General features: G+C 35.7%; 1 protein-coding gene across 3 annotated transcripts in view; it reads left to right on the top strand.

The window, feature by feature from the left end:
* The first annotated feature begins 919 nt into the window (after window positions 1-919).
* LOC120752666 (GTP-binding protein 10-like) overlaps window positions 920-26,188 on the top strand; it is a 50,435-nt gene continuing 25,166 nt past the window's right edge. The window contains exons 1-19 of one of the 3 annotated variants that reach the window (XR_005700789.1): window positions 920-980; window positions 2,948-3,024; window positions 3,785-3,883; window positions 5,706-5,855; window positions 5,980-6,157; window positions 6,902-7,025; window positions 8,187-8,235; window positions 8,320-8,441; window positions 8,914-9,130; window positions 9,968-10,132; window positions 11,367-11,485; window positions 11,914-12,032; window positions 13,077-13,158; window positions 14,579-14,771; window positions 15,303-15,440; window positions 17,561-17,637; window positions 18,679-18,873; window positions 19,835-19,921; window positions 21,685-21,789. Coding sequence is in view for 2 of the 3 variants with exons in the window: in XM_040064102.2 (XP_039920036.1) it covers window positions 3,793-3,883; window positions 5,706-5,855; window positions 5,980-6,157; window positions 6,902-7,025; window positions 8,187-8,235; window positions 8,320-8,441; window positions 8,914-9,130; window positions 9,968-10,132; window positions 11,367-11,485; window positions 14,579-14,771; window positions 15,303-15,440; window positions 17,561-17,637; window positions 18,679-18,873; window positions 19,835-19,921; window positions 21,685-21,789 (2,010 nt within the window). In the remaining variant the exon portion in view is untranslated. Of the gene's footprint in view, window positions 981-2,947; window positions 3,025-3,784; window positions 3,884-5,705; window positions 5,856-5,979; window positions 6,158-6,885; window positions 7,026-8,186; window positions 8,236-8,319; window positions 8,442-8,913; window positions 9,131-9,967; window positions 10,133-11,366; window positions 11,486-11,913; window positions 12,033-13,076; window positions 13,159-14,578; window positions 14,772-15,302; window positions 15,441-17,560; window positions 17,638-18,678; window positions 18,874-19,834; window positions 19,922-21,684; window positions 21,790-26,188 lie in introns of those variants that run through there. The other 2 variants (XM_040064102.2, XM_040064111.2) reach the window with 2 other exon arrangements.

Below are 26,188 nucleotides of genomic sequence, written 5' to 3'. Positions count from 1 at the left end.
GCTGTCAAGATTCTTGAATATTAGATTCATTTGTCACAAAATTCAGTAGAGGGGTCTCACCTGTACAGTGGCAGAAAGTGTCCAAAATGTAACTGGTGTATTTTAAACTCAGAATAGAAAAGCACAATAATTGCCACTTAAGAAACAGCCAATAAAATAGACTTCCAGTAAAAAGATATTTTAAAGAAAGATGAAGTCAGACTAATTTATCTGAAGCTTTTTTTCATATTTACAGTGCAAACTGAAAGATTCCAATAATGAGAAGTACTAAGGAGGGTGTTGGTGTGTGGAAAAATGTTAATAATTTCGTACAGTTCAGATAATTGCACAGTGATTTAAGGCATCACATTACAACTGAGTTGTGCACTTAAAGGCATTTTCTGTGAGTCAGTGGATTGGTAGTAACTTCACAGTCTCAGTTCTCTGTTCAGTTTTGATTTTGTGCCTCTACCCTAAATTAAATTTTGTCAATATGTATTTGGGTCCCAATTTTCAAATTTCAGTTAGTCACTTGGGACTAGAGAAGAAAACCATTTAAATATCACAAGGCTGTCCCAGAATTTAGACAGGTAAATCAGACACTGTGAGGTAAAAACTTTTCGTCCTCCATTTTTAGCAATTTAGTGCTGAGCTTCCAGTGAGTTCAGCTCAGAAGACACTTACTTGCAAAAGTTCGATGTATGTAAAAGTAAGGCTACTTCGAAAAGCCTAAGTGTTGACTCACATACTTCTTTTAAACACCTATGTTGTAAGCATTAGTCTTATTTTTTCTTGGTTGTGTCTTTGAAGTGGGGTGAGCACAGTTTTCAGCTTTTTCTTCTGATTCATAGTGATACAGATGATCTGATTTCCTTAATTTCACATTAAAAGCCCCTTAAGAATGTAGCGCAAATTACCGAAATTCTTAACCTGTGTGCAGAAAAAATTAATGAACAAGAAGCTTTCACTGAGCCGTTATGTGAACTTATTAAATTGTTTGGGTAAGTACCTCAGCCCCTCTTTTAGAGATTTAAATACTGCTTATAAACAGGTTTATACATTTTTTAAGGCCATTGACATATCCATACAGCATTTATCTACAAAGCACCTGTATCTGCAAGGTTTCCATTGTATCATGCTTCCTTTTCATCAACTGTCTTTTACTTGTGTCCAGTTTCTGTTGACATGAATGAGGATCCTATTTTAACAATTCAGTATCTGTGCAGTTACATAATTCAAAACTGTGTTGTACTTGGCCCCAGGTTGCTTGGAAGCAAGCTGCCCCAAGGTCTCTTACTGCTTAAGTCAATCTGAGACTGCTGGCCTCAAAAGATTCAGCAGTTAAGTGGTGTTTTGCTGTTTCAGACAAGCTCTTCAGTAATTTTAAACACTTAGGGATGACACAAAGACACTAATACCTGAAGGTAAGCATTACAAAATGACAAGCCATGTTACAGAAGAGAATGAACCTCAACAGGATTTAGGATTTATATTTAATTTAAAAATGTATTGCATGAACTTTTGGGAATCTTTGTTGTCATACTGTATTTTAAGTAATTTGTAGAATAGAATTTAGGTGTTGTCTACACCTGTCAGTAGTTTTCTCCTCCTCAATTATTCAGTAAAGTTTATTTATGTTATGCTTGGAGCTACAGTTACTCCTGTATTTAGTTTCATTTGAGGAGAATAAGGAAGAAGAAAAAAAAATAAACAAAACCAACCACCAGATAGAAAACTAGTGGCATAGTAAAACAGATACTCAGATACATTTTTACACAGCTTCCTTTCAGCTGTTAAGTTTAAGAATTTCTCAGCTGAATCTTTCAGTTCCCTGAGCATCCTCAGTTGTACTGCTTTTCTTTGCTGCCACACAGTGGGGAATGAGGAGGTACATCATGGAGTTTAATTTTCTTTGGTGTTTGCTAGAAGCATCACAAAACTGAGAATGAGTGTATAAAGTCAATAAAATGTAGCTGTGAGACGTTTCCTCTTTTAGAGCAGTTCAACACTAATTGTGGTTTCTGCAATGAGTATATTTTTGAAAATTGTACCCTTGGGTTTTGCTTTTATTTCTGTGCTATAGAAATTACACCACAATTCTCTACTACTTCATATGACAGAGAAGCCTTTAACCAGTGGCAGGGAGTGGTTGTTTTTAGAATTCAGTTTCAGATACATTAATTCCTCCAGTAAAATATTCCACTCTTCTGTAACTGCTTCTGTTCGCCTGTCTTCTTCCCACTTTTTTTTTTTCAATGTCTTGTTTCTCTCTTCCCTGCCTCCCCAAACACTTCTTCCCTTGTTTGCTCTCTCCTTTCTTTTTGTCTGGCAGTGTTTACACAGGTAAACCTACCAGAGAGCTGCTTCTATGGTATGTACTGCAGAGGCCTTAGCATAATATTATAATGTTTACTGTTAGACAGTTTTTAGCACTTAGATGTTTGTCATATCATGTGTCTGCCACCACAATATCTGTGTATTTTGAATGTGTTACCGAGTCTTTAAAAATATCCTGTTTTTAAAAACAGCAACTTTGTTGTGCTGTTGGAGTAAGTTTATTTGGTTTACTTTTATCCATTTCAAGAGGTCTTGCCCAGAGATGTGATCCCTTTTTTCCACCTCTGCACATGTCTGCACATAGCCTAGCTTTTTAATAGCCTGGTAATGTCTAGGTTGTAGGATTTATTCTTCCGTATTTAAATGAATTTTTTTTATTCAGCATGTCTTGTTGCATCACATTTGAATTATGAAAATATTATCTATGAACATGTACCACTAATTGCCAACATATAATTGCAGATTTTGAAGCTTTCAGTGTAGAATCAGCATTGCAAAGAACACGGTCATCCTAGAAAAGGTGTCCTTATCTGAAAAAATTATCAAGGAAGAAGAGAAGAGAAGAGCTACTGAACTTTTCTGGTGACTTTATTAAAACATAGTTGTAATATTCTTATATTTCATTTTGCAGGTTACCATTTCAAAAAAAGAAGTCATCTGATGAAGGAAACTATTCCGTTGAAGTTTCACAATCCATTGCACAACTGGGTGAGTGTAACCTGATACACCACAATAAAATTATTATTATGCCACAATAAAATCAACTGTATTATTAGCAGGATTTTAATTTATTGCTACTCCTTACTAAATGTAGGTAATTTCTTTAAATTATTCATTCAATCCTCTGTGTTTTTTAGTATTAGAAACTATTTTTACTTGCTCTGCAGCTAACCTGCAGATTGGCTAGCAGAATTACCTATTTGCCAATGTCAAAAGCTATGCAAGAAAACGTTATCAGTACAGATGAAGAAGTAAATGTGCATATAGCATGTTTCATTTCATTTTGATCTGAAAAATGGGGGTATCACTGTAAACACTGAAACCTGGGATCGAGGAATATGTATCCTTCTGCTTCTATGCTCCCTTTATTTCATATTATTTCTGCTTAGAAGAAGAGTTTCTAATGGCATGGTAGTGATGACAAGAGCTTAGTGTAGTAGCTTAGTAGCTTTCCTCAGAATTCCACAATTTCTGGTATAATATCCAGTGTCTTATAAGTGTTTGTAGCAATAAAGCAGGGAAGGTAACTTTTTGATTAAACTTATGCTACTCCTCTAAGATGCCTTTGTCCTCTCCAGTGTGGGAGTCTCTGAATATTTTGTCATGAAACTTTGCATGACATTACAGATTTGTAGGCAATATGACCAAAGGATATACTTATTGATGTGAAAAGAAGAATAATGTGTTTAGAACACTTTCTAAACAAATTATAAAGTCCGTTAAGTACATTTATTTCTCTTTCTGACAGGTTACTTGATGAGAGTACCAAGCTCTCAAGTTAAAATACAAATCTGTAAGAGTATTGTTAATTTTTATAATATGGAGCTACCAGGAAAACTACTTTCAGGTAAAGCACAGTATTTTATTTTTTTAATGATCCCAACTACTTTGAAATGCATTTTTTAATTAGCTATCAATTAATTTTTCTTTATAACTATGGTTACTGTATGTCATATATTAAATATATAACACTGGCAAATTTGCAATTAACATGTTTTTATAGAGGTGCATATTCTAAATCTGAATTAAGTTCATCAATGTACAAGGAATTAATTATTACGCTTATGGAATTAGCATTAAATAGCATCCAGGAAATATGAAGTGAAACAAGGTCTCTGAAATGTGGGTAATGGAGCAGGGGAAAAAAGCAGATAGGATCAGAACTATAAGAAGGGAAATGTAGCTTTTTATATGTAGCCTGGGGAGAAGCAGCTCTGGTTCCACTCTTGAGGAGTAGGTCGGAACCTATCTAAATTTGATTGAGTTCATATTATATGGACACACTTGAGCATAGGCTTGAATAAATCATGTGACTTGTCTGTGCAGAAGGAGGCTGTGCGTGAACTCAGGCATGATCAGCATCCTCTATTATATAATTCCTTGGACTCTTATGATGGTGCCAGACACTCTTGTCAGGTGAAGTCAGTCATGGATCCCTCCCAGAGGGGCACAGCATCACATGCTCTGAGACAGCACTGGATTTATAGGCAGCCAACCCCATTGAATATTGCCACTCAGGAGTGCAGGTCAAGGAATGTGCTTGAAGTCAGTGTGCTCCCCTGCTGTGTTTCTGCAGTGGGGCACTAGTCCTGTGCCCTTTTACAAGTTTTCATTTATTTTAGGAGGCCTAAGGAGCTGTTGCTACTACAGCCCTTTCAAAATTCTAGAAATATGAAAGCATCCAAATCTGTTTTTACCTTACAAATAAGACTCAGATCCTGCAAGTTGCTATGTGTGCATTTAGTTCTGTATCTGTAAATAATTCCATCAGGATAAGTGAATGTTATTGAAAAAAATTATCGTTCTTCTTTCAATTTAGAAAATAAGATACATTATCTTGAAATTAAGACTATGTTTCAGTCTAATTTTTTTCAGTCAAATATTTGATCTCTAAGCATATATGTAAATCTTGCCAAAGGCTGTCCCTGCAGAGTTCTCTTATCTATAAAGTAACATCAGCTTGGAGCCTGTCAGACTGTGTGCTTAGTTAAACCTCATTTCACCATGTGCATTTTCTGTATTTATCAATCTTGTACTTCATGACATTTGACATATATATATATATGTGTGTGTGTGTGTATATACACATATTTATATATTTAAGCTGCTTAGGATAAACTTTGCTTTCATGAGTTATCATAATATAAAAATAAATATAAATTTATTTTCTCAATGCTTTACCTTCCCTATGATTCAGTAATGAAATACAGATTTGCATGGACAAAAATAAAAACAGGGACACATTAGAAAGTCAAGCTTGTAAGTCAAACTTTGGATTCACCTATTTTAAGTAATATGATGATAGAATGAATAATTGTCTAGTGAACAGGCTACTGAAGGGAACTAGGTTGTACACTAGCACCTTACTGATGACTGAAGAAAGTTTCTCACTTCTGTAACCCTGCTTTTGCTTTCATTGTCTAAATTCTAAGAAGCAATTAATTTGTTTCTGTAGCATTGAAGTCTGCTTGAGAGTGAGTCTGTTGGATGTGCCTTAGGCACTATTCAGATATAAAAAAAGCAGCTCTTGTGCATTGGATTGTTTTTCTGAACTGCTTGAAATACGATACCTGATTTTCAATCCTTTTTTGAGAAAGGATGAACATTTTATGAAGTAATCAAAATTCTGAGTGTCTACTGCATTATAACTAAAGGTACTGTATGTGCAGGTTACCAGCCAACAAGTGCAAACTATAAAATCCTGATGGCTGAAGCAGGAGGATTAGCAGAAGCTCTTGTTTTGGCACTAGCATTAGTTGAAAATCAACTTACTGAGAAGTTGTGGGTCCTTAAAGCTCTCCAGCATCTTTCCACCTCTGGTCAGTACAAACTGTTCTTTCAATAATCTCATTACCACTGATCTTAGATCATTTGTTCTGTGAGCATGCCTGAAACAATTACTGACCTATGGAGAATTAATTACTCCGATTTACATAATTTCAGAAAAAAATTGTGGACGAATGGTGAAGGCCCAAGCAGCCAGCAGGCTTTGTTTGGATCTCAATTGTGCTGATCCCTCAGGACAGCTGGTGTTCCGTTCCTCAGATATCCTATGGAACCTGCTAGAAAATGCCTCAAAAGAAGAGATTGTTAATCAGCTCAGGAGCTTGGAATGTGTACAGTATGTACAGGGAGTACTTAATTTTATGAATTAATTTTGTAATTTTGGAGACATCTAAAGGATTCTATTGTGTAGCATTTTTTTTGAAGTTAACTGAGAGAAATGCAAATGGGTCTCTGATTACATCCTCATGAAGTTTTCAGTATTAACACAGTTGTTGCTATTACAGGACAAGGTACTCTGCTGCACAGTGCAGGAGGAATAGCTCTATCTATTGCTTTGTGCCATAAAAGAGTTAATTGCATAATTTTCAAGCTCCCAGGTTAGGCTCAACAGGCCAGTATTCCTTCAGTGCTGAAATGCTGATGCTACAAAATTACTAGGAATTTCCGTGCCATGATATACAAGTTTTATTTCTAGATCCTCGGCTGGAGTAAATAACAGGTTCTTCCTTAGTGAGTTAGACTGTTCTAACTGTTTAAGATTAGACTATTTCTTCTCAATAATCATTCAGCAATGTCCAGTTCCACATTTAAGTAAATACTGTGTCTTTGTATTAATTAATTATAACACAAACAGTGGAAGATGCAATTTTTAATACACACATCTTGCATCTGTGAATGAATTGGATGTCTAGTGGTACCCAGAAGAATCCACTTCATAATAAAGTTTTAAGTTATTTCTCCTGCAGTTAAACCCTAAGGCTTTGAAAAGTATGATGATGAATGAGGATTCATATATGTAGTGCCATCCAACATGAGAATATCACAGGAAAAGGTAAAATGCATTTCATTTTCTTTTAAGAGCTTTGAAAGAAGTATTTTTAGGTCTTCTCACGCGTGGCTTCCGGCACTGTGATCATCAGCTACGGAATGACCTCCTGGTGATTGCCACATTACTAGCTGAAAACCCTGCAGTACCTATGATTGTAAGTATTTAGAGCTGTATTCCAGAGACTAATAACTTATCATTTGCTTTTATAGGCTTGGTACTCTTCCCCTTGAGGGTTCTAATATTTTTTTCTACTGTGTCTCCAGTGCTTCTTTTCTTTCTTGGATATGCTGAGCAAGAAAATAGTTTTTCTTTCTGCAACTATCTTTACCTCAAAGAGACTTTTCTATATGAAGAAAATATTAAAACAATTTCATTTAGGTTCTTTACTCTCAGCCTGCCTAGAGATTTTACAATGTATAAATATCAGGTAGAAAAAATGTTAATATTACCATTTAATCCTGCCTTATAGATAATACTAGAACAATTTGCTTCAGACTGATCCCTTTTCTTCTTAATATACTACCCAAGCAACTTCAGAAAAGTCAGTCTTATATTTTACGTAGTTCACAAATTAGTACAAGAGTCTAAGCCTTTGAAAAGGAAGTTTTCTCATCACAAGCAAACTGTAAAATATACATAAAGTTCATAATGACATTAATTATTATCTCTGTGTTAGAACAAAACTGTTTGCTAATTCCTTACCTCAGAAACAAAACTTTTTTGCCCCTAATGTGCTGCATAGCTGCTCCTGGCTTTGGTCCTATCCATAGTTATATTAGACATTATTGTCTTTCTCTCTAGGAGCTATGATTTATAAGATTTTATTTTCTGAGCTTTTCATATGTGTTATTGGTAAATTCTTCTTGCCCATACATGCAGTTTTCATATGTTTACTTTTAAATGCACAACAATTGGTATGCACAACTGATGCCACAAAATTATGTGTACTGATGACCCTGATGTAAAACGTGACCAAGTACGTTTTTAAAAACACAGCTGTAAGAGCACTGAGAATATGGTTTTCTTGTTTTAGATTATAGTAATGAATACTTGTGTTTGGGATTTCCCCACAGAAGTTCAGGCTTGTACTAAATGAAAGAAGGGTTTAACAATTGTACCCTTAGGACTGCAGTTAGTTATTGTTGTATAATGTCCAAATGGTTGTTCTCTTCTTTGAAAAAAAATTGTTTCTTCTGCCATAGGATACGTTAAATTCTGTGTTCTGAAGAAAAATGTCAAACAAAAATTAAATCATAAGCCTTAATTTCACTGCAATTTAATTTAATTAATTTATGTTTTTTGAATGCCCTATTAGGAAAGTGGATTTGCAAAGCTCTTGATAGTGCTGGCAACATTTCCTGAAGGTAAGAGATTCCATACTGCATAATTATGCAACTTTTGCTATTAATTATGATTTTTTTGTAACTTATTTACTATTTCCTTCATAGTTAAACTTCCCAATCCCTTGGTAAAAGGTTTGAAACTTACCTACTCATATGAGGATTTTGAGATGAAGAAGTTACTGTTTAATGCAATAGGAATCTTATCTAAAGACCCATCTGCTGCACAGGTAAGTTGCAACAGAGCAAAAATAATAAGGAAAAAAAAATACAAAGGAATCATGAGAATATTACTTATCTGTCCATCTGCCATAGTCCAGTACACTGAAATTATCTGTTCTCCAAATCAAGAATTCATACATACCTTCAGACCAAATCCTGCTGTTGGAAAGCAGCATACAGTTTCTATTTTAGAAAGTTACAAACTTAGACCATGCTAGGAAAATTACTGACAAGTGACTGCAGAGCATTATTGAAATACACCTGAAGAACATAACAAAATTTAGCAAACCACAATCTGTGGGAAAGCTACAGAACATAAAAAGAGTTTGCCTGTACTTGTAGTGTTCATGACATCATTTCTCAATAAAAGAATAATTTTGTTATTTTAGGATAGATAAAGTTGTCCCACCCCTTTGATTTTTCTTATTTGCATGTGAAACCTGTAAACTGTCTCTCTTTTTCTTTGTCTGGACTCTGCAGCTCCTCCGTGAAAATCATGTGATGCCAGCTTTGCTTTATTATGTAAAACAAAATCAAAACCCTGGATTTCCTGACTGGTCTGCTGCCCAATATGAACAATTACAGCTTCATGCAATTGCTGTTTTAGCTTCAGTGGCTCCTGCATTAGTTGATAAATATTTGTCCTGCCAAGCGAGTACTCTTCTCCTTGTGTTTCTAGAATGGTGTATGGGCCAAGGTCAGTGGGTGCTCATGGCTGTACACACTGCTAACCTCAAAACAGTTCAACTGAACCTCCTTTCTTTGACAGGAAAGGAGAATGTAAAACTCAGATGTTAGAATGATTCTTTTTCATAGGCTACCTAGGAAACAAATTTTTTCAAAAAACAACCAACCATCCTTTTTTTTTCTACTAAAGGGTAAGTTGGTGCCCCTTTCCCTATGTACCACTATACTGATATTCCTTCAGACAAGCACCTCTACTGTCCGTGTTTTAAGTGAGCCACGCCCTGCCCTCGTGGCATCAGGTCCAAGCAGTAATCCCTGCCATGAGACAGGACATGTTACCTCAGAGTCGTGCATAGTGAGACAGGTTCCAGACTAAAGCTGGCTTCTGGGCATCAGATAAGAGTGTGGGCTAAGCAAAAAATGACTAATTGCACTCAGTTTTGTTGACCACATTTCTCAGGATGGGTATTTTTCATCATAAAATTGGTATGTCTTCCTAGGAAGACATTTTTGTTTGGGTTGAATGGAGATCAAAATGTTGATATTAAATGTCATGCTAAACATATTTTGAGTTTGCAAAACGGCTCATGAACCTAGTAAGGTTAAAAAATGTATAATAATTTTAAGTGTTCACCACAATGTTTCCTTTCTTACGCATGTAAAAATATAGTCCTACACAGAAAGGCTTATTACTAGATGTTTTTAAACAAGAATCATTTCTAACTTAACAGGGTTTGGGGGTTATTGTTGTTGTTGTTGGGGTTTTTTGGTTTTTGTTTTTCCTGAGCACATTATTCTGAACGTAGGTTGTCTGCCAAAACGAGTGCTTGTTGTGATTGCTTTGCAGATCCTTCCTTTGGTCAAGGTAACAGTTTCCATGGAACAGGTGGTCGTGGCAACAAACATGCACAAATGCGCTATAGCCTCCGAGTTCTGAGATCTGTTGTGGCACTTTATGATGATGCTGTGAGCATTAATTTGTGTGACCAGGGAGCAATTAGCCAGCTACTGGGTAAAGCACAATTTGTATTGCTGTTCTTTAATTACTACATTTCTGTTGACACTAAGAATGTTCATGCGTTTTTGTGTGCTGTGGTTTTTTTAGTGTGTCATTCCTTTGACTGCTGAAAAACTAAAAAATCCTCTACCAATTAATCCAAGATGTAACTCATTTGATGTTAATTTTTTTCCCATTTCAACACACATTGAATGAGTTAAGCAAAACAGACAGTTTTAAAAGTCTAGATGTTTAATTTCAGAGTAAAATCTGCCCCTTCTCGCTTTATGTTACAGCATTTGGTAAATCTTGTTTTCTTTGTGGCAGTCGCCAGAAACTCCAGCCCATAAGTATTTTTCCACCTAGGTCTATCACTCCTCTTTAGCATAGAATAAAACTAATAACATGGTACCTTTATATGAACAACATGAAGAAAAAAAAAAAAACAGAATAAAACTGCTTAATCACTGCTCCTGCAATTTTAGAGTATTTCTTGTTCAGTAACACATACCTACTGTGTGTTAAATTTTGGGTTAAGTTCCAAAGCCAGCTCAGTCCTTTTCTTACAATAACAGAAAGTTTTCAGTACTCTGAAGAAAACAAAACAGGAAAGATCCTTCGGAATTCAGAGAGTATGTCCTAATAATAAGCCTAGAAATGAAGTATTTTATAACCTCAGTTCAACTCCAGTGAAAACTCTGGAAACCTACAGCTTTTAGTGAAAGAAAAATTAATACTATACCTCACATATCAGGATCAAGTAATTTTTCTGACTCTAGGGGAGTTTTGTGTATGAATGCCTTCTTCCACGTAGTGGTTCCAAGGCTGATTTTCTCAGCAATGGTGGTATTTTATGTCTTTCCGACACTTCCACTGTCAGTTCAAACATTTGTGAAGCTGCAGAGTAGTGTGAACCAGCCAGTTTGTTGTCTTTTTTAAGAGTTCCTTAGTTCATATCAGTTCCCTGAATTCCTTGCACTGACACAATGTAAGGGGCAGCACGGAGTCTGAACAGGGGAGAAGTCAGTGCAAGCTGCTGTCATTAACTGTCACCAGGAGTAAAGGCCATGAAACGGCAGCATCAGAGTGCTGCACTTCTGGAAGCTGTTATTAAAACACAGGAGATAAAACTGAACTTACTTTAAAAATTCTTTCATGTAAATTTGAGTTTTTTAAAAAGCAGCAGCTGTAATAGAATTTTGACTTGTGTATAGGAGCATTCATATATATAAAATATATCCATTTACAGATATCTTAAAGTATGCAGCAGACAAATGTAAAGAAAAAGAAAGTGCCATTCTACTGGAAATCCAAGCTGACATATTATTTATTTTGTCTGTTCTCTGTGAAAATGATGTCCACAGAAAGGTATGTATCTTTCTACCTTATACTGTGGAGAAAATGTCAAAACATATTATATTTTCTTTTAAGGGACACTGCATTTTTGTGTTTTAATTGAAAAGTAGGTGTTCACTGTAGTTCATCATTAACAAGTCATGTTTCTTGACACAGCTAAAATACAAAAACACTTAGAAGTCCAGTAGAAAGTGTTGAACTTATTTGATCGCAAATTTACATTATTTTGAAATTGATTTATTAAAGTGTGTTAAGAAATTAATTAGCACTTTGGAAAAACTGAAAATCTCTTTTTCTGTGTGTATATTCTGCTCCAACAAGTGGAGCAAATTTATTACAATATAAACATTTATGTTTCCCATTTTCCATTGTATTTACTTACTTGTTTAAATTTAGTAAATATTGCTTAAGAAACATTGCTTTAATTAACATTTCAACAGGAACTCTTCAGCTGTGAAGGAATTGGTGTACTTATCCCATTCTTTAAGATGGATCCAAGGAAATTATACAGTGGATTAGGCCACAACAGTCTCCTCCTCGGTGCACTCGACTGCTTGTGGTTAGTGAAGTATTTTAGCAGCAGTAACTCAGAAAAATGTCAACTCTTGTATTTTTTAGGTCTGCAATGCTATGACCTTTCTCTGCACATGTAGGCCTTTCTTCTGTTTATAATGTATAAAAATTCTTCATAAAATTTGACTAATTAAAAATGATGCAAAAGAAACAAAATATACTGCATGTAAGATTTTCTAAATATGGATTCAGTGCGACAGCTTCACTCCCCACACAGAGTGACCTCCTGACATGCAGAGTTACTCAAGACTTTCTAAGAGAGGCATATGGTTAGAGTCTGGAAATAACTTTAGAGAAGTAAACATCAGGCAAGAATAGACCAATATTAGCAATAAACTGTAAGCATAAGAAATTGCTCATAAACTGGCTATATTGGGCTATAAATATTTTAAAGATTGACAATATATAGGAGGAAAATAAAAATTAATTTGTTTTAAAGCAGAGGTTGATAAATACATTAAAAAGCAAATATGTTTTCTGTGAGAAAATACTGATATCTGCTGGGAGGTCTCTTTTGCTTCTCCGTTAGTGACCTTAGCAGAGGAAATAAAGAAGCAACAGCAACATGAATGCTGGCTTTATGATGATTTTAATCTGGGAGAAGCAAACTTTTTTGCCAAAAAAGTTCTTGCTTCACTTGTCCCCTTGATTTTGCTGGCAGAAATATTCACACAGCCCTACAATAAACCAGATTAGAGACATGACCTGGTTAAATTTTAAACTCATTTACTGAGTTAGTTTCAGTTCAAATACATACTCCAATTCATTGAGAGCCTGCCAAATTTCTTAGGCTGCTTCAAGGAAGGTGGGCCACCTGCAGGAGAAGAAAGAGCAGTCAAGCAGGGTATATTTAGTTATAGGTGTAAATGAAAAGGCACGTGAAACATGATTTTTCTACTCCCTGAAGGTATGAAGCATACTGCATATTGCATACCAAATGGTATGCAATTCAGAAAAATATATGAGATGATTGTAGAATGTTCAGAAGCATAAAAGTGTTTTTACATAAGTGAAATTATTTCTGTTTAAGGTCCTGTGTCATTGGAAGTTACATTGCAGAGGACTCTTTTATTGAAAAACAGGGCATTTTTCTCCTTCTGGATTTGTTGGCAGTAGGTATTTTTATTATAGATTTTGTAGAATTACAGAGTAGGAAAACAACATGGAAAATTGCATTACTTTTGTTGCAGTATCTCCTAAGGCTGGTATAATAAAAATAATTATTAAAAAAAAAAAAAAAAAAAAAAAAAAAAAAAAAAAAGCCCACAAACGAAAACAAAACAAAACAAAAAAAAAATCCCAACCCTCTAGTATATTTAATTCCCTGAGACAGACTGATATATCTGCTCAGAATTTATTGGATAGGTTTTCCCTGTATGATTTTTCTCATTTCTTTCTTTCTTTCTTTCCTTCTTTCTTTCTTTCTTTCTTTCGTTCTTTTGTTCTTCATTCTTTCTTTCGTTCTTTCTTTCTTTCTTTCTTTCTTTCTTTCTTTCTTTCTTTCTTTCTTTCTTTTTTTCATATTTGACAGAGGGAGTTTTTAATTTAACAAAATTATACTGCTTTTGAAAAGAAAACCCAAACTATGCTCCTAGTTCAAATGACATAAATGACACCTTTGGAAAAGATGTTCTTCACATTGAAGTTAGTAAGAGCACTTGACGGCATTAACAGTTTTTATCTTTGAAGTTACTTTGTACACGTATCTTGTGTGTAGAGCTACTTCTGTGCATCTTGGACATAGAGCTGGCACAGACATTTCACCTCTTACAGAATAAAAACACCCCTTCCTTGGTTCACTCACTCCTAATTCATACTGGTTGTACTTGCAGCGCAAGGCTGCAGAATAACAGAATCATAGAATGGCCTGGGTTGGAAGGGACCTTAAACATTATCCCTTTCCAACTCCCCTGGCCATGGGCAGGGCATCTTCCACGAGATCACGTTGCTCAAAGCCACATCCAGCCTGTCCTATCCAGCCTTCAGGGTTCGGACATTCACAGCTTTTCTGGGCAAGTTCCCTCATCAGCCTCAAACTGTGTATCAAACTAAGGATTTTTTTCCCAATATTTAATCTAAACTGACCCTCTTACAGTTTGAAGCCCTTGCCTCCTCTCAGCTGCTGCCAAAAGATCTGGCCACAAAACAGAAGATGTGCTGTGTGGTACTGCTCAGCCTCTGCCTTCAGAGTCTGTTTCTTACAACAATAAACCTTGGTAGCAGTGTGTTCTCCAGCATGTGATCCTGGAGCCGTGTACACAAAACCTACTGTGTAATTCTACACACAGGAATGCATCTTATATGATCCTACAATCATGCCCCTCATGTTCCTTGATTTATAGAACTTTGCATTGCAGGATTCTAGAAACTTTAAGGATTTACAAGTTTATACATTAATTTTGTGCAAATACTTGTGATGAAAAGCTTGCAGTTACTTGATTACATAGTACACAATTTCTCAGAAAGTAGACATCGCTGTGTTTTGAACAGTTTAAAACTTTTTTTTTTTTTTAAACTTTTTCCTTGACCAAGTTAAAGGAAAAGAACCTCTGCAATATAATTCTTGGAATCTTGGTTGAATTTTCTGACAACCCTGAAACCACTTCCCACATGAATATCTGGAGAGGGAAGAGAGATCAAACAGCAGCTAACCTTCTAATACAGTTATGGAGACAGGAGGAGCTGGATTTGGGAGTCAGACGTGATAAAGATGGAAAGATTGTTGGTAAGTTTTATGATGCATGTGGAACTGTGAGCAGTCCAGTAAAATAATAACATTATTTGCTTTTGTAGTCTGAATTCTGATGACAGTAAATAACAGCATTTATAGGTTTACGCTCTAATTCTTACCAAACCTAAAATATCTTCCATTTAATTTACTTTTATTTAATTTTATTTATTCATTTATTTTCATTTCATTCTGACCACTATATGGCATTTTCTTCATCAGCTGGGAATGAACCAAGTATTGAACAGAACCATAACCAGCTTTTCGAATGCTGGACAGTTAAACTGCTTAATTTCTTCCACAAAAGGCATTATGTTTTGTCTTATGTTATAAAAAGAATGAGTACTGTACTCACAAATTTTTAGTCATGCTAATTAAAATTTCCTGAGCCAAATTATATTCAAACTCTTAGCCAAACAATAAAAATTATTTACATGGTGTCCACAAAGTAAGATGGATTTTCTCCAAGTTTGGTAACTTACTACCTCTTCCTTCTTCTACTCTGGTTTTGTGTTTTTATATTATTAGACATTAGGAGACCTATTGCTACCAGCTTCCAGAAACAGCAAAAGGTCATTCCAGTGCCTGCCAGCTGTCCCAGTTTTGCCATTATGGAAATTTCAGAGAGCATACGGGCAAAAATTTATTCATTATTTTGCAAGCTAGGTAAGACAAATGAATTGCCTTGTCAGTGTCTTATTTGTCATTAAACTGAACTTGTTCACTGGTGATCAATAAAGTCACTATAAAAAAAAAAAACAAGGTCAAAGGAAACATTGTGATTCACCATAGTCCCTTATTATTGGAATTTCAAGGATTCCCCACTACTTTGCTGCCCCTGCCACCAGGAAGAATTTTCTTAAGACTAAACCTAAAATTTACTTGAAATTCTCTGCAATTTATTTTTCCACATATAATATCTCTTTCACATATTTTAGTACCTCCGCATTTATTTCTCTAGATTGAGAAAGATATTACTCATTGATTGCATTTGCTAACATAACCTCTAATTATTCTCTTTTTTTGTTGTTTTCCTGGAGTCTTTCCAATTGATTCAAATTCTTCTTGGTCTGTAGTGTCCCCAAGCTGAACACAGCACTCCAGCAGAAGCCTGACAGCCAGACAGAGTTATGTTACTCTACACATCTTGTAAATAAACGTTCGGGCATAAATGTAACAATATCTGTATTCCTAGTGGCATGATGTTGTTTGCTCATTCAAATTAGAATGTTGTACAGTCATCTACCATCCTGGATTTGTACAGGTGGCTATTCCTACAGCTGAATTTTCTATTTGTCCTTAGTGAATTAAATTCTGTGGTTTTAGATAGTTTTTCAGAGTAGCAAGATTAATTTGCATTTTAATCTTTTCATTCAAAGTGTAGAGGTCCCTCTTAATTTTCTGTGGTTTGCACACTGAATATGAATGTCTTTTCTTAAAACCTAGACTGAAGTCAAGGTAAGTGATAAATTCTTCCACATCCATGAGATTTTTTTTCTGTCTTTAGACAAAAGTTGGGTCTTAGTTTTCAGCAATTCATGTTGAATATTAATTTTTTACTGTTAACATTTAGCTGCATAAACATTATTTGTATAATTATTTGTTTCAGGGTTTTTTTTTAGGCTTATTTTTGTTTTCATGTCCATCCTCTGCAAGTACAAAGATAATCAGTAATTGTTCTGAAATTGCTTCAGCCAGTTCTCTGCTTTACCTAGAGAATGAACTGGTTTCAAAACCTCTTTAGTTTCTCTAATAATCTATAGCTACTTGCTCCTCTGTTGTAACCCAGGTTCTTACTAATTTTAGTCGTGTTAATTATATTAAATGTTGGATCGCAGCTGAATTCTTAACTAAAATAAAAAGGCATAAGATTTTCTTCCAGCTTTCTCCTATATTCACAGATATCTTCCATGTTAGATATATACATTGTACTGTCTCCTGTGAAGTACTGAAATTATCTGAAAGTAGATAATAACATATGGAAATATTTTATAGTCTTCTCAGCAACTCTTAAGCTCCATAACAGCCTGTAAGACAATGATCTAGAAAAGCAGTGGTGTTGAATGGTCTTTATTTAAGGTATTTCTTAGCTTCAAAACATGATGTAAATATACTCTAGACAGATGCTACTTTCCCAGTTACCTACAGATGATATGAAGTCTAGAAAGAGATTTGAGAGATTATATTTTTATATATATATATTTTTACTTAAGTGCCATTATCATTCAGTGCACAAAAAAAAAAAAAATTAAACATAGCAACCATACTTCACCACCTATTCGTTACACAAATTGGGAACATTTTTAAAAGATGGAGTCATGATGCATTATTGCTGGAAATAAAAATCTACAAGATGGAGGAAGACCCTCATTACACAGCTTTGGAACAAAGCACCAGTATAAATTTCCTGTTGGCTACTTCACAGTTAAAGCAAACTCTTTGTGTGCTGAACTTCTCCTCTAGTACCTGTGATCTGTAGACTCAAGTGTTCGTCTGCTTTAACAGAAATCAAACCCTTACCACAGATGTGTAGCATCCTGGCCTACCAAGTGATTGGAAGGCTGACAGAGCCATTCTTAGGTGAAGATTTTAGTACAGTGACAGTGTATTATGGAGAAACAGGAGGTTTTTATCAGCAAAAGCCTGCTCAGGCTCAAGAGTGACTGACTGGTGTATGTGTGATGAAGATTTTGCATGTGTTTATATGTCAAATAAGATGTCTTTTTTTTTAGAATATTATATTTTAAAATAAATTCATCATACTGATGTGATTAATATTCTTTTAGGTTTTGAAAATTTACCTGGCTTATCTGCCAAGGATTTTGTTACACTTGCTATTATACAACGTTATATTGACTTTAAAGTGAGTATTTTTCAAGCAGATATTACTATTGTACCTGCATTCCCAAAAATAGTAAGTATATCTCAGGACACAACAAAAAAATAACCCTTCAAAAGCTGTCCCCGATGTCACAAGTCGCCTATAATTTCACACAGTGAAAGCCAGTATTCACCAGCAAAAGAAACAATCCCACATCCAACATTGCATCAATCCCCACGTTCTTGCTTCAGACTGCTACAAATATTTGTGACCATGCAGCAAATAAGACTAGAAACTAATGCTAGTTAAAAATAACTCAGCAGAAAATAGTTTTAATTGTTTGCCAGATCAAGACAGGAATGTGCCAGGAGTAAGAAACTGGGGAAGGACTGGAGTAGGACTGTTTCCTTGCACAATAAGGTCAATTTAGGGGACACTAATAAAAATGACATTAAAAACACATTCTTATAAAGATTCTTCTGTGCTTTGTTATCTTTGTCCCTGCATGCATGCATGCATCCTTCCATCCATCCATTCTCTGTAAAGTTAAGAATGGTGTGCCTATAGGAGACTACAGCAGGATAATAAGCTTTGTGAGAGCTGTCTTGTTCAAAAGATGCTTTAGTTTATGATAAATTTATGCTTAGGAACAAAAGTCTGTGAGAGTTTGCAGTGTTCAGGAAATAGCAAGACTCAGTCTTTGTTTGATACTTTCAGCTTTCCTTGATGGCTCGTGTTGCAGTTTGCTCTGCTAATGTCTGCAATTTTAGATTTCAAGAAGTAGGCTCTTGTAGGCTCTCAACACTTCGCTCTTGTAATTTGGTATCTTGAAGCTATTTCTTCTGAATTTCTATAGTTATCAGCATTCTTGTTACTCCTCTTTGAATCAAGTTCGGTCTTGGGGAGGCTTAGGGAGGCTTATGAGTGAATTTGGCATGGTATTAGTGCAGTCTAACCTTGCATAAAAATTCTGAGAAGTCAAACAACAATAAGGTGAGATAAGGTTGCTCTATTTTATTTTGAATAATTGGAACTAAAGAACAATATAAATACTGAATCATATGGTGTATGTTTCACACACAGATTGGAGAGGTTTGGAGTGAAATATGTGCAGAAATAAAAGAAGAATTCAAGCCTGTTACATCAGATGAGAGAAACCTGGAACTTATTTTGAAGGTGTCAGAAAATACTGGAAAAGCAGTTATTGCTCTGCAAAATGAAGTGCTTGAAAGACATCTCCACCACGAAATCCAGGAAGAGGAAAAAATGTACAAAGAAGTAAGACAAATGAGTATTTAAATAAGGAAAGCCCACCTAAGCTTTTTTGTCCAGTTATGTGCAGATTTTCTTATTATATAATATTGAGAATCCTGTACATATATACTGCTTAAAAAGTTTTAATCTGTCTCAGCATCAAAATTTTAAATTAAATTAGGTGAGCTCAGTCCTCCCATCTTGCACAATTTCCACAGTATTTAGAGAGTAACATGTAAAAATGAAGCAGTAACATCAGGGGTAAAGAGAAATAATCATTATTTTACTATAAAGTTGCACCAGTGTTCATCTGTAGCCGATAACAATACAAAGTACCTATTACAACTATACCTGCTTCTTAAAATGAAATGTAAGTCTCTTTTCTAAGCTCCCTTGCTGAATATTCACAGACCTTTCTTACTTCAGAAAGTAGAGCTTTGTGCTTCCCAGCATGCTGAGAATGAGAAGGTATAGACATTTTCCAGCTTTGGTTATAAGGCAAACATCTCATGGTTTTGCTCATCTATTGTCTCACCCTCTCCTGCTTTCTGAGAAATAAGTTCGGTTGGTCCAGCTGTCTGAAATCTCATGCTGTTGTTTTTGAGGGATTGTCTGCATTATGATGATTGCACTTTTGCCACCTGACCTGATTCTATCTCTTTTATCCAGCATTTGAGAGTAAGAATATACAGAAAGTATTCCTGAAAGAGCTGGGCCTCATCCAACATATGTGTTGGAAGAGAGGAAAATTAGTTTGCACAAAGTAAGCCTCTCTTTGCTTTTAAGGGCAGTGCATAAGTGAAGTTTTTAAAGGGCAAGTACTTTAGTAGAACATTATCATCCAATCCCAGGTGAGAGGGATGAGCTAAAATAGCCAAAGGGGCATAGGTGAACATTCTTTTCAAAAGGCACAAGCTGAAATCAGAAGAGATTAGATATTAAGATAGGATTTTGTTGCATGCTATAAATCTCATTCATATTACAGATCCAAGCTAGCCATACACAGAGAGAACTGATAAATAAATCTTGGGAAAATTTCTTGACTTGGACATCAAACTATCAGGCATTGAAGGTAAGAAACCTGATGGAGCAAAAAATTTACAATTATGATGTAGTTATAATAATTGTGAAGTTCCAAACACATTTCCTAATGAATTATAAGGATATTCAAGTAGAAGTAATAGTAAATTTCATATTCCCACAGACAAAGAAGAAGTAACCATAAGAGTTATTAGAGAAGTTATACAATCTTTGATTCTTCTGAGTGCAATCACAAATTGGGGATCAATATTGTCACTTGCAATTGAGGAGCGGGTGTATATATGTGTATTTGTTCTAAAACTGTTGAAACTACAAGTCTGTTCATTCTTACTTTATTTCTTCGAATTCCTCATTTTCTTTTTTTAATACAGCAAATATCTTTCAAGATGGGAAATATTTTATTGTGAAAGGAGTTTCTTCTAGCAATATTTGCACTTTCCCAAAAGAACATCAAAATATTAGAGTCCTGGTTTGGCAACCAGACTAGGCTGGAAAATGAATTAAATCAGACTTAAAAACTTTGGCAGCTAAACTTAATTTTTCTTCTTTTCCCAAAGGACTTGCAAAGGAAAACAATTTTCTTTCTATTCAAGCATCTCTCTGGTCTATGGAAAGATGTATGCTAGAATTAGGAATGAAAAAGGGACAGAAAAAGGACCTGAAGAACTACAGACTCATTTGTTTTAACTGAGTCACTGGGAAGTGGTTTTAGGCACATGAGGGGGAAGGAGACTGGTGTAGACTGTCATGTATTTACCAAGGATAAATCATGCCTTGCCAACATAGTTGCCTTCTGTGATAAAATAATTTGTTGTGGAGAAAGAGGAAGGGGAGTGCATATTCCCTTGGCTTTAGCAAGGTTTTCAGCATGGTCCTGTGTAGCATTCTTGTCTTCAAAATGGGGATATGTAGACTAGGTTACTGACAAGTCGACTACAAGGTGTGGGAGAAACTGGCTGCACTGATGGGCTCTAAAGGACAGTGGTCAGGGATTGAAGTTTAATTAGTCGTCAGTTTTGAGTGATATTCCTCTGAGTTAATTATAGGGTTGATAATATAGTGTTGATTTAATATTTTTATTAGTGACTTGGATATTGGATCAGTATCCATCCTCATCAGTTTCATGGTGTGAACGCCCCATCCCTGCAAGTATTTAAGGCCAGGCTGGATGGGGCTCTGGGAAACCTGGTCTAGTGTCCCTGTCCACGGCACGGGAGTTGAAACTAGATAAACTTTAAGGTCCCTTCCAACCCAGATCATTCTGTGATTCTGCAATTCCATGACACCGAGCTGGAGGAAGCAATCCATATGCTGGGAGGTAGGGTTGCTATTCGGAAGCTGGACAGATGCGCTGACCAAAAGGTCATGAAGTTCAGGAAAAGAAAATGTGAAGTCCTTCACCTGGGATGTATTGAGATGGCTCAGTACAGCTGGGTGTGCCTGGAGAGGCGGCTGTGTGCTGTGTGTGGGGTGAAAGCTGGCCGTGAGGCAGCAGGGTGCTCTTGTAGCCGTGAAGGCTCACAGCAGCCAGGGCTGCGTTGCACAGAACGCAGCCCGCAGGTCACAGCCAGCAGGGATTCCCTTCCCAGCCTCGCAGTGCCACGTCCTTCTGTTCTGATTTGGGCTGCTCAGTACAAGAGAGAGTCAAAAAACGGGAAGGGTACTTACAATTAAAGGCAAATAGAATTATACCCTCATTTATTTTGTCATGTTGCTGATATATTTTCAAACAAGTGCGAATGACACAATTAATGCAGATTAAAACAATTTTACCTTTTTTCTGATTATCTTTAGAAAGCAAGAAAGCTTCAGGAAGTGTTATTAGAGGCTTCCAGCCCTAAAGAACAGATTGAAAATGAACTAGAACATTCTACTGATAGTCCAAAACTCCATACAACAGTAAGTAATCCTTAATAACACTGTTTTATTTTCATTAACAGGTAAGTGGTATGGGGTTTGTTCTGACTGTATACATGCTGCTGCTCACACTTTCTTTAATAATGTTTATGATGACAAGCTCCAAGTACACAAGAAAGAATCTGTATCTTCTGCAAATCACCACTTCCAGTTCTGACAGCCTTAGACAAGCACTTGGCCAGAAACGAGATTCAGATCTGCAAATTACTCTGAAAAAATGTGGGCAAGATGGGCCCTCTGCTATGTGACATGTACCCGTTGTGAGATAGCCATTCATGAAAACCTTGCTGAGGTCAAGACCTCCTCCTTTCATTGATGAGTACATCTGATAGATACATCTTTGATATATCTATAGAGGTGTTCTTTATCAGTAACATGTCCCTGACTGCCTGCAGATAAGCCACTTGTTGCATCTGCAGAAAACATTTTTTTCTCATTTCTATCACACAACTGAAGTGTGAGAAAATAAAAAGCCTTTGTTAAGATCTAATTCACACCTAACAGCATATTTAGATGTTGAGTTTTGACAAGACATGGGGGAATCCTCAGTCTGGCCAATAACTGTTTTTGAGCTAACTGGATTATTTCTGTGTAAGCATCACAGCTAAGGAGGATTTTAGAGGGGATAGTTGCTTGGTTACTTATAAGTTACTCTTACATATGAGGAAAAATGAAGAAGAATAAACATAAGGTGCTGTTTTCAAACTTGTATGAAAGCAAGAGATTCTATTTTGGGCTCCCTGGTGTGAATGAATAATGACAACTAAGGTGGCTACAACTTGAAAAAGAAAAGACAAAGTTTGTTTTTGATGTGATGGAGAAACAAAGAGCCTAAAAGGAAGCAAGGGGATTGTTTCAGAGTGCTGGACTAGGATTTTTCCCACGTTATCTTAAACTTCAGAAAAATATGGAGGGACATATCTGTGAATGCAAGATGAAGTGGGCTGGAAAAATTATTTTGGTACTTGCATTAACAAAAATTAGACACTTAAACAGCAATATTTTGCAGAAAGTGTCTGAAAAAATTTGATATAAGCATGAGTAATCTGGAAATTTTTGGCGAAGAGAAATATATTTTTAGATTTTATTTTAAAGGCTTGAACCTCAAGCCAAGAATATTCATAACTTGGAGGGAGAAGATTTAACAAGAAAATGCCTTCATGGTTCTACAATCAGTATTTCAATAACTGTATGTAAAAACAAGGAAAAGGCTAGTCCATTTTGCAGAATAGGTGTATTGAGAAAACAAGTGTATCAGCAACTTCATATAACATTCCTCGGGTACATTGCTTAGGAGAATAACTAATGACAGATATGGTGGGAAATTATTTTACTGCAACAATCTTCTTCCCTCCTTTCTGCCAAACACCCTCAACAGGGAGAGAAGAAGATTAAGCTAAGATGGTTGTTGCAAACCAGTCAAGGTCGAGTAATCAAACATGTGAGCCACCTGCACTCAAGGAGTTGCATTTTTTTTTTTTCAGTAGGTCATGATTAGAAGACAGAGTTGTCACTCAGGGATATTTATTGCAAGACCCCAACCTATTCAGTATAAAGAGTAGTAATGAATCTGGAGAGGGTATGTGTCTTTCAGTCTTGGAGATTTCCTGGAGCAGTAGTTCTATGCAATGGCATTTTGAGAGAGAGAGGGCTTGTTCTTTTTTTATTATTATTTTAAGTAATAATGTATAGTGAAATTCTGAGGTCACAAACTGTGACTGATATTCTATACAAATCCAAATAATATTGTACAGCAAACTTCTATTGGATAAAGGGTTAATTTTCTTTTTTGCAATTCATAAATCAGACACAAGGCAGAAAAGCAGAGCACATAAAAGCATCCGCTGAAAAAACACTCTCCTTTCTTTGGTGATGGGAACAGATTGTGAAGTTAGTATAAAGGATAGTTTTAGTGGCCCTCAGAAACCTCAGAAACCTCACCAGGCATCTCCACCAACGGAATAATATTTTCAAAAGGCAGTTCATGATTTAACTCATTTTAAATGCTAGCATGAAAGTCAAGCGATGTATTTATTTGTATTTCAGATAGGACCTGATCGCTTCGTAACTGTGGGAAGTACGTCTCGTCAGCACAGTGGAGGGCCACTGGCTGATACAGACCATGCTCCTAGAAAGTCCTCTGTTTGTAAAGGAGCCTTTAAAAAGATCAAAAGAGATAAAACATTGGACTCAGTCAAGAAAAAATCAGTACCCATAGAATAGATGCTGTTCCGAAGAGTACTATATTAATATGTAGTTACCTATATGTAGATACAAGATAAAATCTGTTTTTAATGATTTGAAAAATTGTTTAGAACACTGTAAGAGTAAAATTATATTTCCTCTTTATTAATATAATGTGGGGATGTTTTATTAATAAAGTCCTCTGTACAGTATGGTACAAAGGTATGTTAGTCTAGTAACTTTGTGTGCTAAAATCCACTGTCAGCAAGTGCACTGTTTTCATTTCCATCTCTTACTGACACATTCCATACATTGCAGTTTAAGCATCTCATTGAGCACAGTGATAAATCTTCACACAAACACATTTGATTCTTCATTTTCCTGAATACTATACCCACAGTTTTTGTCCAAGCCCATTTTATTTCTTCAATTTCCACTTTTTAGCATCAGGATTTCTGACATCCCAGTTTTCAGCTAAACACTCACTAAGGTGCTTGTTTGTGCCACCAGTTTCTCCCAGCCTGTTGGACAGACCTGCTGGAATGTCCTTCTCCATTTGGGTTGCGCACAGCTCTTTAACTGATCTTACTAATCTAATAATTGTTGGGCTATTATTCCTATTGTCTCCAAAAAGAGTTCATCTTCTTCCACCTTGGCACCTCTAGAATACCTGCACAAACTGGTGAGCAGCAGACCTTTATGTAGATGACTCAATTTCTGAGCTAGTTTCTTTTTTAATTTGGTCAGTGCCAGAATTCGCTATGTTACAATAGTGCAATATTCCCCGAGGCTCTTCATTTTAAAACCCGTTGCTCTCCAGTGCTATGGCATAAATTTCTGTGACATTGCAAGCTTTTATGCTGTGACATACAAACTGGCACTTAGGCTCTTTTTTTTGCCTGTCAGCAATATCTTGAGAAAAGTGCAAACTTTGGTTTTTAACTGCCAGCTTGAAAAAAATGGAAATAAATTTGAGGTAAACATAATCTAACTCCCTTTTTTTATTTCATGAAAGAGGGATGAGATAGGTGTGAGCATAAGTGTATCTTAAAAATGTTTGCCACATAACAAAACAAACATAGCAGTGGTGGCATTAAAAATAAAGGCAAATAGATTTGTTTCAAAATTGACTACCTAAATTCTATAAAAATAAGAACCCTAAAAAAATAATTAAGTGAAATAAAACATACCATACCATATGTATGGTATTATAAGTTTAGAAATGGTATTATAAATGGTATTATAAGTTTAGAAAAATTTCTAAATGTGTGTTTTCCAAGATCAGAAGGATTTTTCTTATGGGCAGGTCTGTTAAACCCTTGTTGAGTAAGAAGGTCATCACACTGTAGAGTAGGAAACTCATCTACTACATAAAGCGAGAGAAATTAAATTAAGCTGTGCTAATTTAATTTAACTTTTTATGGGTACCCATTGCTGACTGATAATTTTTAGCTATAATCTGATTTCATTATGACATTTTCCCAAAACTATCTGTATAAAGTTTGTTTTATTAAACTAGCCTGTTTGTGTATTTCTTGCCTGCCTACAAGAAAGGTTAGCCAAGGTATATAAAGATTCTCTAACTGAAGTCCTCTGTGTCAAGTAGTCTTGCTCAGTTTTTTATGTTTATATTTCTCTGACAGCTCTGCAGCAGCCTTGCTGCTTTATTACTGGTTTAGAGAATGTATGGTCTGTTGTCTTTTCACAATTAAAACCAAACAATACATATTTTAGCTGGAGTCCAAAGACTGTGACATTTGGAAGGGTTTTTACATGCTTTTTTACATGCACATACTTGAATGTGTAGGTGACTCCTTACTACTGGCAGCAAGGCAAAGGCCTATTAAAAAAAAATGCAGAGGACTTATGTAAGTTCTTCCAATTTCTCAGCAAAAGCTACAGCAATACACTGTAGCAAAGGTATGGATAAAGAGCCTTTAACTGAAAATCAGTTTTGCTTAAGCAAAAATTTTAAATCGGGCACAAAGTAAGCCCCACAACTGTATTGCAAATGAGCAGCTGCAAATGTAAATGCTCTTGTTAATTGAGCATTAATGTTAATAATGACTGGAGAATGAAGGGGGCAAAATTTCCCCAAACATTTACATCTATTCTTCATAAATCAATACTAACACAAGGCTCGCAGCAACACAAACAGCATCTGATTTTGCCAGGCAGCCATGGCCCATAGTTTGGC

This window comes from Hirundo rustica, chromosome 1, assembly GCF_015227805.2.
Source record: "Hirundo rustica isolate bHirRus1 chromosome 1, bHirRus1.pri.v3, whole genome shotgun sequence".
Classification (NCBI taxonomy): Eukaryota; Metazoa; Chordata; class Aves; order Passeriformes; family Hirundinidae; genus Hirundo; species Hirundo rustica.
The sequence above is the reverse complement of the archived record's forward strand: the minus strand, read 5'-3'. Positions and strand labels throughout refer to the sequence as shown.